The sequence below is a fragment of the Canis lupus genome, unplaced genomic scaffold, assembly GCF_011100685.1.
Source record: "Canis lupus familiaris isolate Mischka breed German Shepherd unplaced genomic scaffold, alternate assembly UU_Cfam_GSD_1.0 chrUn_S2184H2384, whole genome shotgun sequence".
NCBI classification, from domain to species: Eukaryota; Metazoa; Chordata; class Mammalia; order Carnivora; family Canidae; genus Canis; species Canis lupus.
In genome coordinates, this window is record NW_023331066.1 from 26886 (window position 1) to 43373 (window position 16488).

At 54.4% G+C, this 16488-nt stretch overlaps 2 protein-coding genes across 2 annotated transcripts; both read right to left on the bottom strand.

Annotated features, from left to right (window-relative positions):
- Positions 1-437: 437 nt before the first annotated feature.
- On the bottom strand, positions 438-4555 carry LOC119878954 (ral guanine nucleotide dissociation stimulator-like). The gene is made up of 5 exons (XM_038589497.1): positions 4367-4555; positions 2913-3106; positions 2273-2332; positions 1172-1365; positions 438-945 (listed from the first exon to the last, which is right to left on the bottom strand). Exons 1-5 carry the CDS (start codon positions 4502-4504, stop codon positions 611-613), a joined length of 921 nt encoding a protein of 306 aa, XP_038445425.1. The 5' UTR covers positions 4505-4555; the 3' UTR covers positions 438-610.
- Positions 4556-14049: 9494 nt separating this feature from the next.
- Positions 14050-15776, bottom strand: LOC119878983 (CMT1A duplicated region transcript 15 protein-like protein). The gene is made up of 2 exons (XM_038589498.1): positions 15567-15776; positions 14050-14306 (listed from the first exon to the last, which is right to left on the bottom strand). Exons 1-2 carry the CDS (start codon positions 15702-15704, stop codon positions 14109-14111), a joined length of 336 nt encoding a protein of 111 aa, XP_038445426.1. The 5' UTR covers positions 15705-15776; the 3' UTR covers positions 14050-14108.
- Between the last annotated feature and the right edge of the window lie 712 nt (positions 15777-16488).

The following is a 16488-nucleotide window of genomic DNA, read 5'->3' on the forward strand; positions in this document are numbered from 1 at the left end:
AGGGGCCTGCTGTGCTGATTGTCGGGTGTGTGCACCTGGGGAGCTGCCCAGGCCCCTGCCAGGTGTATGGCTCAGTGGGAGTTGTTTATCTGTGAGGCCCCTGCTCAGTCCCAGGTACAGGGTGACACCAGGAGGGACAACAACAGTGGGGGCGGCCAGCTGTGCAGCTCTGGAGTCAGCTCCCGCAGTGACTACTGCAGCTCCCAGTGTGCAGGGGCCTGGATGCTCCAGGGGCGGGCCCGCCGATCTGTACAGCTCGGGCCGCCCGGGGGCAGGAGCCACCTGGCTGTCCTGTGTCCTCCCGGCCTCTGCCTGACCTGGGGGAGCACCCGATCCTGGGCTGTGTCCCCCGGCGCCCTGGGCTCTGGGACCTGTGACACTGTGAATGGACCTAAAGTGTAGGTCCACGATGTATAATTTAAAAGCATCAGAGTGAATTTTGTTTGAAGTTAACTTATACTTTATTACAATAAAACTCATAAGCCATTTTACAGGTTAAAGAAAAACTCAAAATATAGAAACAGTGAAATGACACGGGAAGGGCAAGCCTCCGTTGGGCTGCAGGCATGACGAGCCCCGCGGTGGGAGCTGGGGCGGGCTCCCGAGGTGGTCAGGGGGCTGCGCAGAGGTTGAAGCCAGTTGTCCCGGAGGCAATTGGCGGCTCTGGCACTCTGGGGACCCCGATTGCAGGTGCCAGGGCCTGCTCCTCCTCCGGGGTGGCCGCAGGTGCACGTGGCTCGTCCAGGGCGCAGCCGTGATCTAGAGCAGTGACCACTATCTGCAGGGGCTTCGCCTCCCCAGCTGGCACCTCAGCTGGGGCCAAGCCCTCAGCCCCAGCAGCCAGGGCGGCCTCGAGCACTTCAGGCCCATCCGAGGCAGCAGGCCCCACAGTTGGGGCTGGGGCGGGCTCCGGAAGTGCTTCAGGGTCTTTTGCTCGGGCCGAAGCTGTAGCTCCAAGAAGACAAAGTATCACCACCAGGACGGACTTTCCACGTCCCTCCCAAATCAAGGACACTCTTCCAACCGCTCAAAGAGCCCTGGGAGGTGTCCCCAGCCTGCAGCTCGTGGGGATGGGGTGTGAGCCGAACCCCTGCTCCCGGCCCAGCTGCACGGACGCTGGATCCGTGGGGCCCACCCTGTCCCCAGCTCGGCCACCCCCAGGCCTCCTCACCCCCAGCCTCTGGCTCCGCTGCATGGAGGCGTCTGAGTTGTTGCAGGTAACGCCGGGCACGGAGCTCCACGTCTGTGCCTGGCATGCGCTGCCTTATGAATTCCAGAATCTTCTTCAGGGAGGCAGATTGGGGGAGCCGACAAAAGTCCTCCTGATAATAGTCCATCCATGTCTCCAGGATGCAGCAGATGGCCCTGGGGAGGGACAGGTGGGCACAGGGGTCAGAAGACAGGGCTCCCTCACACCGAGGTGTCCCGGGGAAGCCCTGCAGGACCCGGGGCCTCGGCCTCCCGTGCGGGGCTGTCAGAGGCCAGTCCTGCTCCTCGTCCACCTGCCACCTGGCGGTCCTGCCTGCCACAGGCCTGCTCCCCGAGGAGGGGCTGGCACGAAGCCTCTGTGCGGGGGAGCCCACGCCCAGCGGTGTGACCATCACGGTCTTTGCTGGGAAGCGGGGCTCCCTCCTCAGCCTGGCTCCCTGCCCACTTGCCCCTTGAATCCACCGGCAGGCGTCCGGGGACGGGGGGCGTCTGGCCTGTCATTGCCCTCACTGCACACACTGTCGCTCTGGGAAGGTCCAAGCCAGGAGGGCTCGGGCTCTGTGTCCTGCCAGGCCTTGCCAGGAGCCACCCGGGACCTCCACTTTCCCTCCCTGTGGCTCTGCGCTGCCTCCCTCATGAGGGGCCCCGGGGGGTGTCCTTCCACTGACTCTAATCTGCCGTCTCCCACGGGGCCAGGGCCACCGGGTCTGTGAGCCCTCAATGGCCCTCGTGGCAACCTGCTGTGCACTGGGTCCAGGTGCCACCAGATTGGGGAGTGCGATGCTCCCCACCCCCTCTGCTCTGGGTCCCAGGTGTGGGGCAGACAGAGGGCTGGGAGGGGTGGGCATGGAGAAAGTCTCCCTTAGGGGTCCCAGTGCTCTCCCACCAAGCCCACACCCGATTCACGGCTCTCCTTTCCTCCTTTCCTGAAGGGCCCTTAGACCTTTACCCCGTCACGGGAATTGCAGATGTGTGGGGTGAGGGTCCAGCACCCCCGGCCCACAGCCCCCTCGCTGCCCTCCTGGAGAGGGAAGGCCCTCGGGCAGGGGCCGGAGTCACTCACAGTTTCCAGCGCTGCAGGACCGCGTCGTCGCCACCACACGCAGCTGCGATGCACCCATATCTAGGGGAGGGCGGGGGCATCCCACGAATCATCCTGTGGCCGCGACCTCTCACCGTGGGGGCTGTCACCTCTGACCCCCGACTAGGCCGGAGCCCCGGGGGCCGTCAGCTCTGTGCGGGGGGCCACGGGCAGCCCCCGGAGAAGCGCCCGCACCTGCCGGGGCCTCCTGAATGCTTGAGCATGAAAGGCTCCGGCCAGGCCCACGGCCGATATCTGAGTGGGCCTGGGCGCCCGGGGACCCCGGGGTCCCCCTGTGTGGTTGCCCCAGGACACAGCCCCCCGATGGACTCTCCAACCTCCCTTTCAATGGGAAAAGAGGCCAGCTCAGGACCCCGGTGACGGTGGGGAGGAGGCACAGGCCCCGTCACGGGGGAGGAGGATGGCTGCGGAGCACAGGCACAGCCCCTCTGGCCGACCCGCCACAGGCCAGGCCCCGGGGCTGCCCTCCGGGACCCCACTGTGCCCTGGGTGACTCTGCTCCAGGCGGGGGAGCGGCCCGAGGCCGGGCAGCTCAGAACCATTCCCAGCCTCCCCACCAGCAGGTGGCCCACCCCTGGGCTGCGGAGGCGCAGGTGCTCACTTCGTAAACAGCAGATCCAGCACCTCGTCGGTGGTGGCAAATCCATGACAGTTGTCTAAAAAGATGAAAACGGAGATGACATCCCTGCGCAGCAAGGCGGGCAGCAGTTGTTGGAATTCCTGCTCCAGCAGCTCCGTCCGGCTGGGCTTCGTCGGGCAGATGGGAGGCGCCTTCCCGGCCGAGGCCCTTGCACCCTGAGTTGGGACAGAGGGGACGTGCATGGAGCCGCCGGGAGGCCTGGGGTGGGAGCGCAGCCCGCAGCCCGAGCTCTCGGGGGCCGTGGGGGGCAGGAGTGCCCACGGCAGGAACCCGGGCCTTGATGCCTGTGGCTCAGTCACTTAGCCTCTGACTCTGGGCTGTGGCTCGGGTCGTGGCCTCAGCACCCTGGGATCCCGCCCTGGCAGGCCCTGCGCTTGGGGCCCAGTCTGCTTCAGGAGCCTGGGTCTCCCTCTCCCCTCCCTGCTCTCTGCCTGTCTCTTACACAAACAAGACAAACTATCCGATAAAGAAACAATCTTAGAGGATAAATGTTCAAAAAAGTTTGGATCAGTACAAGGACCTCAAGAGACACAGAGAGACAGAGACCGAGAGAGACAGACACACAGACAGAGGGAGAAGCAGCCCTGGTGCAGAGAGCCCGAGGCGGGACTCGATCCCGGGCCTGCGGGGTCAGGGCCTGGGCGGAAGGCAGGCGCTAAACCCCTGGGCGACCAGGCCGCCCCTGAAGGCTCTGCTCTGGTATTCCTACACCTCTGTGCACAGGGACTCTGCATCTGGCCCAGGCAGGGGCAGGGCCCTGGGGCAAGTGTGGGGAGCAGGGGAATGCAGACTCATGTGGGAGCAGGAGTGTAGGGGGGAGCCCAGGGGAGTAGCAGGCTGGCTTCTGGGACCCGGGGCCCTTCGTGCCGCATCGGGGACCCGGGTGTCGGGGGTGCCCCGGCCCCTGCACTCATTTGAGCCCGCGCTGGCCTCTGTTAGCTGCGCAGGGCACTTCCCAGTTCCTCGAGGCGGTGGGGCAGAGCACCCCTTCCTCCCGCTCGCGCCCCCTGTCCCGGGTGGAGCTCTGTGGAGACAGTGCCCGGCAGCCAGGCAGGAGGCCTCAGCGCCCGGTCCGGCCGCCTCGGCTGGGCCGCACCCCCAGCGGCCCCCATCCAGACACAGCACAGCGCAGGCGGCACCCCCCTCCCCCAAGGAGAGCAAAGGGATCGGCTGCAGGGCCTCGGGGGGACTCTTACTCGGCGGGTAAGAGGACCTCAGGAGCCCTGTTTGCACCCTGCCCACCTTGACCTCAGGGTGACCCTGAAGGGATCACCGGGGAACCTGCCGCCCTGCAATGTCCCCCAGCCTGGATGCACCTGCCCACACATCCCTGTTTCCCGGAAGCTGAAGAGGAGGGGATGGGGCCACCCAGGATGGCTGGCACAGGGGGCCTGGCCTGGCCTGCTCTGGCTTACCTGACGGCGCCTCCTGATAAATGCCCTGAGGCGTTGGTTTTTATGCTGGAGCCAAAGCCTACAGCATTGGAACAAGCGGCACCCCCGGGGTTCCTGGGAGCCAGAGCCCCCAGAGGTGGGCCGGCAGCAGGAGAACATCTTCCAGGAGCGGATGTCTCCAGCCAAGTGAGCCTGAGGTGGGGCTGCACTAGATGCGGTTGCCTGGTCACGGGGGTTCCAAGTTCTGTTGGGCTCTGTGTCACGGGAGTGACCTCACTTCCTGGGACCCCCTCCCTGACCCCCACCTGATCCTGGGGACCCGAGATTGAGTCCCCCCTCAGGCTCCCTGCATGTGTCTCTGCCTCTCTCCCCGTGTGTCTCTCATAAATAAATAAAAATCAGTATACACCACATTTTCTTTATCCATTTACCTTTGATGGACATCTGAGTTGCTCCCAGCCCTTGGCTATGATAAAGAATGCTTCTATGAGGATGGAGGTCTCTTGGCGACCCTGCTTTCAATTCTTTTGACTACACGTACCCCAGAAATAGGATTGCTGGATTATATGGTAGTTGTAGTTTTAATTTTTTTGAGGAACTCTCATACTGTTTACATAGTGCTTGCACCATGCTACATTCCTATCAGCAATGCACAAGTGTCCTGATTTCTCCATATCCTTGCCAACATTTTATTTTTTAACAGTGGTCATCCTAATGGGTGTGAGGTGACCCTCATTGTGGTTGTGATTTGCCTTTTTTGATGGTTAGTGATGTGGAGCATCATTTCATAGGTTCATTGGCCATTTATACATCTTCTTTCAAGGAATGTCTGTACAGGCTCTTCGTCCTTTCTTCCATTGGGCTACTTGTTGCCTTGTGACAAAGTTCGTAGGAGTTTTTTGTATATTAACTTATTGTCAAATACATGGTTTGCACATATTTTTCCCATTCTATTCGTTGTCTCTTCACTCTCTAGATTGTATCCTTTGGTGCATTTGAAGTTTTGTAGACCCCATTTGTCTATGTTTACTTGTTTGCTGGTGCTTTGGTATCGTAGTCAGGAAATCACTGCCAGGTCCGTGGATCCTGGGTGGCTCAGTCAGTAAGCATGTGACTCAATGTCAGCTCAGGTCTTGATCTCAGGGTTGTGAGTTCAGGCCCCATATTAGGCTCCACCCTGGGTATGGAGCCTGTTTACAAAAAGAAAGAAATCATTGGCAGATCTAATATTGTGAATCTTTTCCTTATGTTTCCTTTCAAGCATTTTATCTATAAAATAGATATCTATTTTGGGGTTTTTTTTTAAACATTACTCTTACATATGTTTTCTCATTTTCAGTGTATGATTCTTTCACTTCTTTCATTAGTCTTGTTCCTGAATATCTTACCTTTGTCAGTGTTGTGGTAAATGGAGTTGTGTTCTTGAGTTCCACTTCAAATTGTTCATTGTTAACATCTAGAGATGCAACTGCTTCTTGGTGTGTTGGTTTTCATTTCTGCAACCTTGTTGAATTTGTTTACTGCTTCTAATTTTTTTAATCCTTACGATTTCTACGTATAAGATTATGGTATATGCAAATATGATTCTTCTTCTTCCTTTCCAGTTTGGATGCGTTTTGTTTCTTTTACTTGCCTAATTGCTCTGGCTAAGTTTTCTAGTACTATATTTGATGGAAAGGCCAGAGTAAAGAACTTTATTTTGATCCTATTTTTAGAGGAAAAGTTTGAGTCTTTTGCTATTTTGTACATTAGTTGGGATTTTTTTTTTCATATTTGGTCTTTATGATGTTTAGTTGGTTTACTTTTACTCCTAGTTTAGTAAGAGTTCTTTTCATGAAAGAGTATTAAGTCTCGTGAAGTGAAAAAAATAAACAGCATACAAAGTCAGATGCTTTTACCATCTGAACCACCTAGGTGCCCCCCTTTGCACATTCTTTTTTTGTTTCTTAAATTACACTTAGGAATGAAATCATATGGTATTTGTGTTTCTCTGACTCACTTATTTCACTTAGCATTACTCTTTAGCTCCATGTACGTCATTCCAAATGACGAGATTTCATTCTTTTGTATAACTGAATAATACTCCATCGCATATGTACCACGTCTTCTTTATCCATTCATCTATTCTTTCTAGAGTTCCTTGAGAGATTTATATATATATATATATATTTTTTTTTTTTCTGTATGTGTTTATAGCATTAAGCTCTCCTAGAAATCTTTTGCTGCAGCCTAAATGTTTTGGTATATTGGGTTTCCTTGTTTCATTTGTTTCAAGATACTATGTATTTATGTAAGAAAGAGAACCCAGGAGTGGGTGGGGGCAGGGGGAAAGGAGAGGGAGAATCTTAAGCAGGCTCCACACTCACTGCAGAACCCAGCACAGGGCTCGATCTCAAGATACTGAGATCATGATCTGAGCCAAATCAGGAGTCGAAGGCTTAACCAACTGAGCCACCCAGATGGCCTCAAGATGCTTTTTAATTTCCCCCTTAAGTTAACCTAGGAAAAAGTTTTTCTTCTTTGACCTGTTGGTTGTTAAGAGAACGTTGTTTCATAATTGGCTCTTTATACATCTGAGACTTCACTAATGTGGTGGTCACTGGCCAGGCACATGTGACAATTTACATTAAAATTAATTAAAATTATATAAAATTTATATAATTGAGAAAATTCACTTTCTCAATCACACTCGCCATATATATCAGATATGTAATAACCACATACCATATTGGGCAGCACTAGTAGACAGTATTTCCTTTTTACGGTACGATCTATTGGAGTCTTGATATAGATAGAATAATAGTTGTCAACCAGGTGCAATTTTGTCTGCCATGGGACGTATGGCAATATCTGGAAACATGTTTGATTTCACAGGTAGGGGATCCGTGTTTTACTGGCACCTAGTGGGTGGAGTTCCGGAAAGCTGTTAAAATCCCGTAATTCACAGGACAGCCCCCCAACAAAGGCTCATCCGGCCCACATGCCAGTAGTTTTGACGGTGAAAACCTTTGACCTATTATATGTTTCAGCAGGACGTGGAGGGCTCGTTGTTTTTTCCCTCTGATTGGCCAGTTGACTAGACCCCCTCTGCTGTGTGTATTCAATCCATCCTCTGCTTACTGCTAGTGAACTTTAGGCTAAAAATGTGTTTTGGTATTCTTGGTTTTTTTTTTTTTTTTTTTTTTTTTCACTTAAATGGTGGAGAAGGTCCTATTCCTTGCTAATTAGCATGCAATTTTTTTTAAAGTGAAATTGATAGTTAAGGTCCTTTACAATGAAAGAATACATATTTAATTTTATTTTTTTATTTTTTAAAGATTTTCTTTATTTATTCATGAGAAAGACACAGCGGGGGAGAGAGGCACAGACACAGGCAGAGGGAGAAGCAGGCTCCACGCAGAAGCCTGACGTGGGACTCGATCCTGGGTCTCCAGGATCACACCCTGGGCCGAAGGCAGTCACCAAACCACTGAGCCACCCGGGCGGCCCAGCATACAATTTTAAAAAATCGACTTTTGCTGTCTTACAGGTTCTTTGACTCTGCACATATAGACAAATCTCTGTTTCTGGCTCATCATGGCTTCCACTTCAAGGTAAGTGCCTTTGATGAAAGCCTTTATGAAGGGCCACACCCAGGACATTTTTAGCTCTTGGTCCTGCTGGCCTCACTAAGCATATGGTGTCTAGGAAAGAAAAGGAGGAAGGAAGAGAGAGCACAAAAGGGAGATTGAGGAAAGATGAGGCAAGCAGGGTAGTGCATGTGGTATAGGTGAGGCTTTGTAGCTCCAGGGTCTGCACTGTGTCTGAAAATGTGATTTATTTCTCTCATCTTATTTTTTTTAAGATTTATATTATATATAAATCAGAGAGAGGGAGAGAGAGCACAAGTGGGAGTTAGAGAGAGAGGGAGAACACGCTCCAGATTGAGCACAGAGCCCGATGTGGGACTCGACCTCATGACCCCGAGATCAGGATCCAAGCTGAAACCAACAGTTGGTCACATAACTGACTGTGCCATCCAGGCGCCCCCCTCCTCATCTTTTAATGCACAAGGTGCTTGCTACTGGACTACCATGGTCCCTGCAAGCTTTACCATTCTATGAGTCTTCTTCCTTATTTTTTTTCAAGTTTTTACTTAAATTCTAGTTAGTTAACATATACTGTAATATTGGTTCAAGACTAGTGTTTAGTGATTCATCACTTACCTATAACACCCAGTGCTCATCACAAGTGCCCTCCTCACTGCCAATCACCACGCCAATCCCATGCCCTCCTTCCCTCCAGCAAGCCTGTTGTTCTCTGTACTAAAGAATCTCTTATAGTATACCTCCCACTCTTTTCCTTCCTTCCCCATATTCGTTTGTTGTTGTTGTTGTTGTTTTCTTGTTGTTGTTGTTTTAATTCCACGTATGAGTGAATCATCTGGTATTTTCTCTGAATGACTGACTTTGCTTAACATATAGAATACACTCTAGGTCCTTTCTTTGGTGTTAGTAGTGATCTCTCCTTTCTCATCATGATTTTATTAGTTTGAGTGTTTTCTGTCTTCTTTTAAATAAGGCTGGCTAATGGTTTATCTACCTTCTTAATGTTTCAAAGAACCAACTCCTGGTTTTGTTGATCTTTTCCACAGTTCTTCTGGTCTCTATTTCATTGAGTTCTGCTCGAGTCTTTTTAACCCTCTTCTTCTGCTGGGTGTTGGATCTATTTGCTGTCTTTCACCAGCTCCCTTAGGTGGAAGGTTAGCTTTTCTATTGAGTTTTTTCCAGTTTTGGATGGATGCTTGTATTGCGATGTATTTCCCCCTCAGGACTGCTTTTGCTGTATCCCAAAGATTTTGAATGGTGGTTGTCTTCATTCTCATTAGTTTCCATGAATCTTTTTAATTCTTCTCTAATTTCGTGGTTGACCCTTTCACCTTGTAGCAGGATGGTCCTTAACCTCCACGTATTTGAAATCCTTCCAAACTTCTTCTTGTGATTTTAGTTCTAGTTTCAAAGCATTATGGTCTGAAAATACACAGGGTCGATCCCAATCTTTGGTATCAATTAAGACCTGATGTGTGACCCAGTTTGTGGTCTCTTCTGGAGAAAGCCCCACGTGCACTTGAGAAGAATGTGTATTCAGTTGCGTTTGCATGTAAAGTTCTATAAATATCTGTGAAATCCATCTGGTCCAGTGTATCATTTAAAGCTCCTGTTTCTTTGGAGATGTTGTGCTTAAAGACCTGTGGATTGCAGAAAGCGCTCCATTGAAGTCACCAAGTATAAGTGTATTATTATCTAAGTATGTCTTAACTTTGGTTATTAATCGATTGATATACTTGGCGGCTCACGCATCCGGGCCATAAATATTCGTGATTGTTAGGTCCTCTTGTTGGATAGATCCTTTAAGTATGATATAGTGTCCCTCTTCACCTCTCACTACAGTCTTTGGGACAAACTTTAATTTATCTGATATAAGGATGGCTACCCCTGCATTTATTGAGGACTATTTGAATGGTACACAGTTCTCCAACCTTTTATTTTCAGGCTGTAGGTGTCCTGATGTCTAAAATGAGTCTCTTGGAGACAGCAAATGGATGGGTCTTGCCTTTTTTTTATCCAGTCTGAAACCCTGCGTCCTTTTGATGGGGTCATTAAGCCCATTCACGTTCAGAGTTACTATTGACAGATATGGATTTAGTGTCATCATGATACCTATTCAGTCCCTGTTTTTGTGGATTGTTTCCTTGGACTTCCCCTTTCTTTTACAGGGTCCCCCCTTAATATTTCTGGCAGAGCCGGCTTGGTGGTCACATATCCTGTCAGTTTCTGCCTCTCTTGAAGCTCTTTATCTCTCCTTCTATTCTGAATGAGAGCCTTGCTGGAATAAAGTATTCTTGGCTGCAGGTTCCTCTCATTTAGGACCCTGACTGTATCCTGCCGGCCCCTTTCTCACCTCCCAGGTCTCTGTGGAGAGGTCTGCTGTTGTCCTAAAGCTTCTCCCCATAAAAGTTAGTGATTTCTTGTCTCTTGCTGCATTAAGGATCTTCTCTTTATCTTTGGAATTGCAAGTTCCAGTATTAAATGTTAAATGTTGAGCGGTTTTTTATGGATTTAAGGGGGGTGGGGGTGATCTCTCTAGCTCCTGGATCTAAATGCCTGTTTCCCTTCCCAAGTTAGGAAAGTTTTCAGCTATGATTTGTTCAAATACATAATCTGGACCTCTGTCCTTTTGGCGCCCTCGGGAACCCCAATTAAATGTAGATTTTTCCTTCTGAGGCTGTCATTTATTTCCCTTAACCTATCCTCATGGTCTCTTAATTGTCTTTCTTTTTCTTCCCTCAGTTTCCGCCCTTGCCATCAACTTGTCTTCTGTGTCACTCACTCGTTCTTCTCCCTCGTTAACCCTGGTCGTTAGGACCTCCAGTTTGGATTGCATCTCATTTAACTGATTTTTATTTCGGCCTGATTAGATCTAAATCCTACAGTCATGAAGTCTCTTGAGTCCTTTATGCTTTTTTCTAGAGCCACCAGTAGCTTTATAACTGTGCTTCTGAATTGGCTTTCTGACATTGAATTGTAATCCAAATGTTGTAACTCTGTGGGAGAGAGGACTGTTTCTGATTTCTTTCTTTGGAGGTGAGTTTTTCCTTCTAGCCATTTTACTCAGTGTGGAGTGGGCCAAAACAAGTTGTACTGGAATAACGAAGAAAGAGAGAGGAGAGAGAAAAAAAGAAAAGAAGAAATAAAAAAGAATTAAAAAGGGGGGGGTGGGGAACAACAGAAACAAACAGAAAGAAAAAAACAAGGGGGAGTATCCTCTGATTCTATATACTGTAAATCCCTCGGCTTCCCCCTGGAACTTTCCAGTGCTGCTTGGTCAATACCTTGCTTTTCCCCTGACCTTCTAGCTGGTCTTCTGAGGGAGGGGCCTGCTGTGCTGATTCTCGGGTGTGTGCACCTGGGGAGCTGCCCAGGCCCCTGCCAGGTGTATGGCTCAGTGGGAGTTGTTTATCTGTGAGGCCCCTGCTCAGTCCCAGGTACAGGGTGACACCAGGAGGGACAACAACAGTGGGGGCGGCCAGCTGTGCAGCTCTGGAGTCAGCTCCCGCAGTGACTACTGCAGCTCCCAGTGTGCAGGGGCCTGGATGCTCCAGGGGCGGGCCCGCCGATCTGTACAGCTCGGGCCGCCCGGGGGCAGGAGCCACCTGGCTGTCCTGTGTCCTCCCGGCCTCTGCCTGACCTGGGGGAGCACCCGATCCTGGGCTGTGTCCCCCGGCGCCCTGGGCTCTGGGACCTGTGACACTGTGAATGGACCTAAAGTGTAGGTCCACGATGTATAATTTAAAAGCATCAGAGTGAATTTTGTTTGAAGTTAACTTATACTTTATTACAATAAAACTCAATAAGCCATTTTACAGGTTAAAGAAAAACTCAAAATATAGAAACAGTGAAATGACACGGGAAGGGCAAGCCTCCGTTGGGCTGCAGGCATGACGAGCCCTGCGGTGGGAGCTGGGGCGGGCTCCCGAGGTGGTCAGGGGGCTGCGCAGAGGTTGAAGCCAGTTGTCCCAGAGGCAATTGGCGGCTCTGGCACTCTGGGGACCCCGATTGCAGGTGCCAGGGCCTGCTCCTCCTCCGGGGTGGCCCGCAGGTGCACGTGGCTCGTCCAGGGCGCAGCCGTGATGATCTAGAGCAGTGACCACTATCTGCAGGGGCTTCGCCTCCCCAGCTGGCACCTCAGCTGGGGCCAAGCCCTCAGCCCCAGCAGCCAGGGCGGCCTCGAGCACTTCAGGCCCATCCGAGGCAGCAGGCCCCACAGTTTGGGGCTGGGGCGGGATCCGGAAGTGCTTCAGGGTCTTTTGCTCGGGCCGAAGCTGTAGCTCCAAAGAAGACAAGGTATCACCACCAGGACGGACTTTCCACGTCCCTCCCAAATCAAGGACACTCTTTCCAACCGCTCAAAGAGCCCTGGGAGGTGTCCCACAGCCTGCAGCTCGTGGGGATGGGGTGTGAGCCGAACCCCCTGCTCCCGGCCCAGCTGCACGGACGCTGGATCCGTGGGCCCACCCTGTCCCAGCTCGGCCACCCCCAGGCCTCCTCACCCCCAGCCTCTGGCTCCGCTGCATGGAGCGTCTGAGTTGTTGCAGGTAACGCCGGGCACGGAGCTCCACGTCTGTGCCTGGCATGCGCTGCCTTATGAATTCCAGAATCTTCTTCAGGGAGGCAGATTGGGGGAGCCGACAAAAGTCCTCCTGATAATAGTCCATCCATATCTCCAGGATGCAGCAGATGGCCCTGGGGAGGGACAGGTGGGCACAGGGGTCAGAAGACAGGGCTCCCTCACACCGAGGTTGTCCCGGGGAAGCCCTGCAGGACCCGGGGCCTCGGCCTCCCGTGCGGGGCTGTCAGAGGCCAGTCCTGCTCCTCGTCCACCTGCCACCTGGCGGTCCTGCCTGCCACAGGCCTGCTCCCCGAGGAGGGCTGGCACGAAGCCTCTGTGCGGGGAGCCCACGCCCAGCGGGTTGTGACCATCACGGTCTTTGCTGGGAAGCGGGGCTCCCTCCTCAGCCTGGCTCCCTGCCCACTTGCCCCTTGAATCCACCGGCAGGCGTCCGGGGACGGGGGGGTCTGGCCTGTTCATTGCCCTCACTGCACACACTGTCGCTCTGGGAAGGTCCAAGCCAGGAGGGCTCGGGCTCTGTGTCCTGCCAGGCCTTGCCAGGAGCCACCCGGGACCTCCACTTTCCCTCCCTGTGGCTCTGCGCTGCCTCCCTCATGAGGGGGCCCCGGGGGGTGTCCTTCCACTGACTCTAATCTGCCGTCTCCCACGGGGCCAGGGCCACCGGGTCTGTGAGCCCTCAATGGCCCTCGTGGCAACCTGCTGTGCACTGGGTCCAGGTGCCACCAGATTGGGGAGTGCGATGCTCCCCACCCCCTCTGCTCTGGGTCCCAGGTGTGGGGCAGACAGAGGGCTGGAGGGGCGGGCATGGAGAAAGTCTCCCTTAGGGGTCCCAGTGCTCTCCCACCAAGCCCACACCCTATTCACGGCTCTCCTTTCCTCCTTTCCTGAAGGGCCCTTAGACCTTTACCCCGTCACGGGAATTGCAGATGTGTGGGGTGAGGGTCCAGCACCCCCGGCCCACAGCCCCCTCGCTGCCCTCCTGGAGAGGGAAGGCCCTCGGGCAGGGCCGGAGTCACTCACAGTTTCCAGAGCTGCAGGACCGCGTCGTCGCCACCACACGCAGCTGCGATGCCACCCATATCTAGGGGAGGGCGGGGGCATCCCACGAATCATCCTGTGGCCGCGACCTCTCACCGTGGGGGCTGTCACCTCTGACCCCCGACTAGGCCGGAGCCCCGGGGGCCGTCAGCTCTGTGCGGGGGGCCACGGGCAGCCCCCGGAGAAGCGCCCGCACCTGCCGGGGCCTCCTGAATGCTTGAGCATGAAGGCTCCGGCCAGGCCCACGGCCGATATCTGAGTGGGCCTGGGCGCCCGGGGTCCCCCTGTGTGGTTGCCCCAGGACACAGCCCCCCGGTGACGGTGGGGAGGAGGCACAGGCCCCGTCACGGGGGAGGAGGACGGCTGCGGAGCACAGGCACAGCCCCTCTGGCCGACCCGCCACAGGCCAGGCCCCGGGGCTGCCCTCCGGGACCCCACTGTGCCCTGGGTGACTCTGCTCCAGGCGGGGGAGCGGCCCGAGGCCGGGCAGCTCAGAACCATTCCCAGCCTCCCCACCAGCAGGTGGCCCACCCCTGGGCTGCGGAGGCGCAGGTGCTCACTTCGTAAACAGCAGATCCAGCACCTCGTCGGTGGTGGCAAATCCATGACAGTTGTCTAAAAAGATGAAAACGGAGATGACATCCCTGCGCAGCAAGGCGGGCAGCAGTTGTTGGAATTCCTGCTCCAGCAGCTCCGTCCGGCTGGGCTTCGTCGGGCAGATGGGAGGCGCCTTCCCGGCCGAGGCCCTTGCACCCTGAGTTGGGACAGAGGGGACGTGCATGGAGCCGCCGGGAGGCCTGGGGTGGGAGCGCAGCCCGCAGCCCGAGCTCTCGGGGGCCGTGGGGGGCAGGAGTGCCCACGGCAGGACCCGGGCCTTGATGCCTGTGGCTCAGTCACTTAGCCTCTGACTCTGGGCTGTGGCTCGGGTCGTGGCCTCAGCACCCTGGGATCCCGCCCTGGCAGGCCCTGCGCTTGGGGCCCAGTCTGCTTCAGGAGCCTGGGTCTCCCTCTCCCCTCCCTGCTCTCTGCCTGTCTCTTACACAAACAAGACAAACTATCCGATAAAGAAACAATCTTAGAGGATAAATGTTCAAAAAAGTTTGGATCAGTACAAGGACCTCAAGAGACACAGAGAGACAGAGACCGAGAGAGACAGACACACAGACAGAGGGAGAAGCAGCCCTGGTGCAGAGAGCCCGAGGCGGGACTCGATCCCGGGCCTGCGGGGTCAGGGCCTGGGCGGAAGGCAGGCGCTAAACCCCTGGGTGACCAGGCCGCCCCTGAAGGCTCTGCTCTGGTATTCCTACACCTCTGTGCACAGGGACTCTGCATCTGGCCCAGGCAGGGGCAGGGCCCTGGGGCAAGTGTGGGGAGCAGGGGAATGCAGACTCATGTGGGAGCAGGAGTGTAGGGGGGAGCCCAGGGGAGTAGCAGGCTGGCTTCTGGGACCCGGGGCCCTTCGTGCCGCATCGGGGACCCGGGTGTCGGGGGTGCCCCGGCCCCTGCACTCATTTGAGCCCGCGCTGGCCTCTGTTAGCTGCGCAGGGCACTTCCCAGTTCCTCGAGGCGGTGGGGCAGAGCACCCCTTCCTCCCGCTCGCGCCCCCTGTCCCGGGTGGAGCTCTGTGGAGACAGTGCCCGGCAGCCAGGCAGGAGGCCTCAGCGCCCGGTCCGGCCGCCTCGGCTGGGCCGCACCCCCAGCGGCCCCCATCCAGACACAGCACAGCGCAGGCGGCACCCCCCCTCCCCCAAGGAGAGCAAAGGGATCGGCTGCAGGGCCTCGGGGGGACTCTTACTCGGCGGGTAAGAGGACCTCAGGAGCCCTGTTTGCACCCTGCCCACCTTGACCTCAGGGTGACCCTGAAGGGATCACCGGGGAACCTGCCGCCCTGCAATGTCCCCCAGCCTGGATGCACCTGCCCACACATCCCTGTTTCCCGGAAGCTGAAGAGGAGGGGATGGGGCCACCCAGGATGGCTGGCACAGGGGGCCTGGCCTGGCCTGCTCTGGCTTACCTGACGGCGCCTCCTGATAAACGCCCTGAGGCGTTGGTTTTTATGCTGGAGCCAAAGCCTACAGCATTGGAACAAGCGGCACCCCTGGGGTTCCTGGGAGCCAGAGCCCCCAGAGGTGGGCCGGCAGCAGGAGAACATCTTCCAGGAGCGGATGTCTCCAGCCAAGTGAGCCTGAGGTGGGGCTGCACTAGATGCGGTTGCCTGGTCACGGGGGTTCCAAGTTCTGTTGGGCTCTGTGTCACGGGAGTGACCTCACTTCCTGGGACCCCCTCCCTGACCCCCACCTGATCCTGGGGACCCGAGATTGAGTCCCCCCTCAGGCTCCCTGCATGTGTCTCTGCCTCTCTCCCCGTGTGTCTCTCATAAATAAATAAAAATCAGTATACACCACATTTTCTTTATCCATTTACCTTTGATGGACATCTGAGTTGCTCCCAGCCCTTGGCTATGATAAAGAATGCTTCTATGAGGATGGAGGTCTCTTGGCGACCCTGCTTTCAATTCTTTTGACTACACGTACCCCAGAAATAGGATTGCTGGATTATATGGTAGTTGTAGTTTTAATTTTTTTGAGGAACTCTCATACTGTTTACATAGTGGTTGCACCATGCTACATTCCTATCAGCAATGCACAAGTGTCCTGATTTCTCCATATCCTTGCCAACATTTTATTTTTTAACAGTGGTCATCCTAGTGGGTGTGAGGTGACCCTCATCGTGGTTGTGATTTGCCTTTTTGATGGTTAGTGATGTGGAGCATCATTTCATAGGTTCATTGGCCATTTATACATCTTCTTTCAAGGAATGTCTGTACAGGCTCTTTGTCCTTTCTTCCATTGGGCTACTTGTTGCCTTGTGACGAAGTTCGTAGGAGTTTTTTGTATATTAACTTATTGTCAAATACATGGTTTGCACATATTTTT

What these genes read in the sequence shown, in the direction of transcription:
- LOC119878954 (XM_038589497.1), bottom strand. Translation starts at nt 4,504, where the DNA reads ATGTTCTCCTGCTGCCGGCCCACCTCTGGGGGCTCTGGCTCCCAGGAA. An exon ending in GTCCTGCAGCGCTGGAAACT is followed by an intron (nt 1,366 to 2,272) that starts GTGAGTGACTCC and finishes GTCCCTCCCCAG; the next exon opens with GGCCATCTGCTGCATCCTGG. An exon ending in AGCGGAGCCAGAGGCTGGGG is followed by an intron (nt 946 to 1,171) that starts GTGAGGAGGCCT and finishes TTGGAGCTACAG; the next exon opens with CTTCGGCCCGAGCAAAAGAC.
- LOC119878983 (XM_038589498.1), bottom strand. Translation starts at nt 15,704, where the DNA reads ATGTTCTCCTGCTGCCGGCCCACCTCTGGGGGCTCTGGCTCCCAGGAA. An exon ending in TTATCAGGAGGCGCCGTCAG is followed by an intron (nt 14,307 to 15,566) that starts GTAAGCCAGAGC and finishes GTCCCAACTCAG; the next exon opens with GGTGCAAGGGCCTCGGCCGG.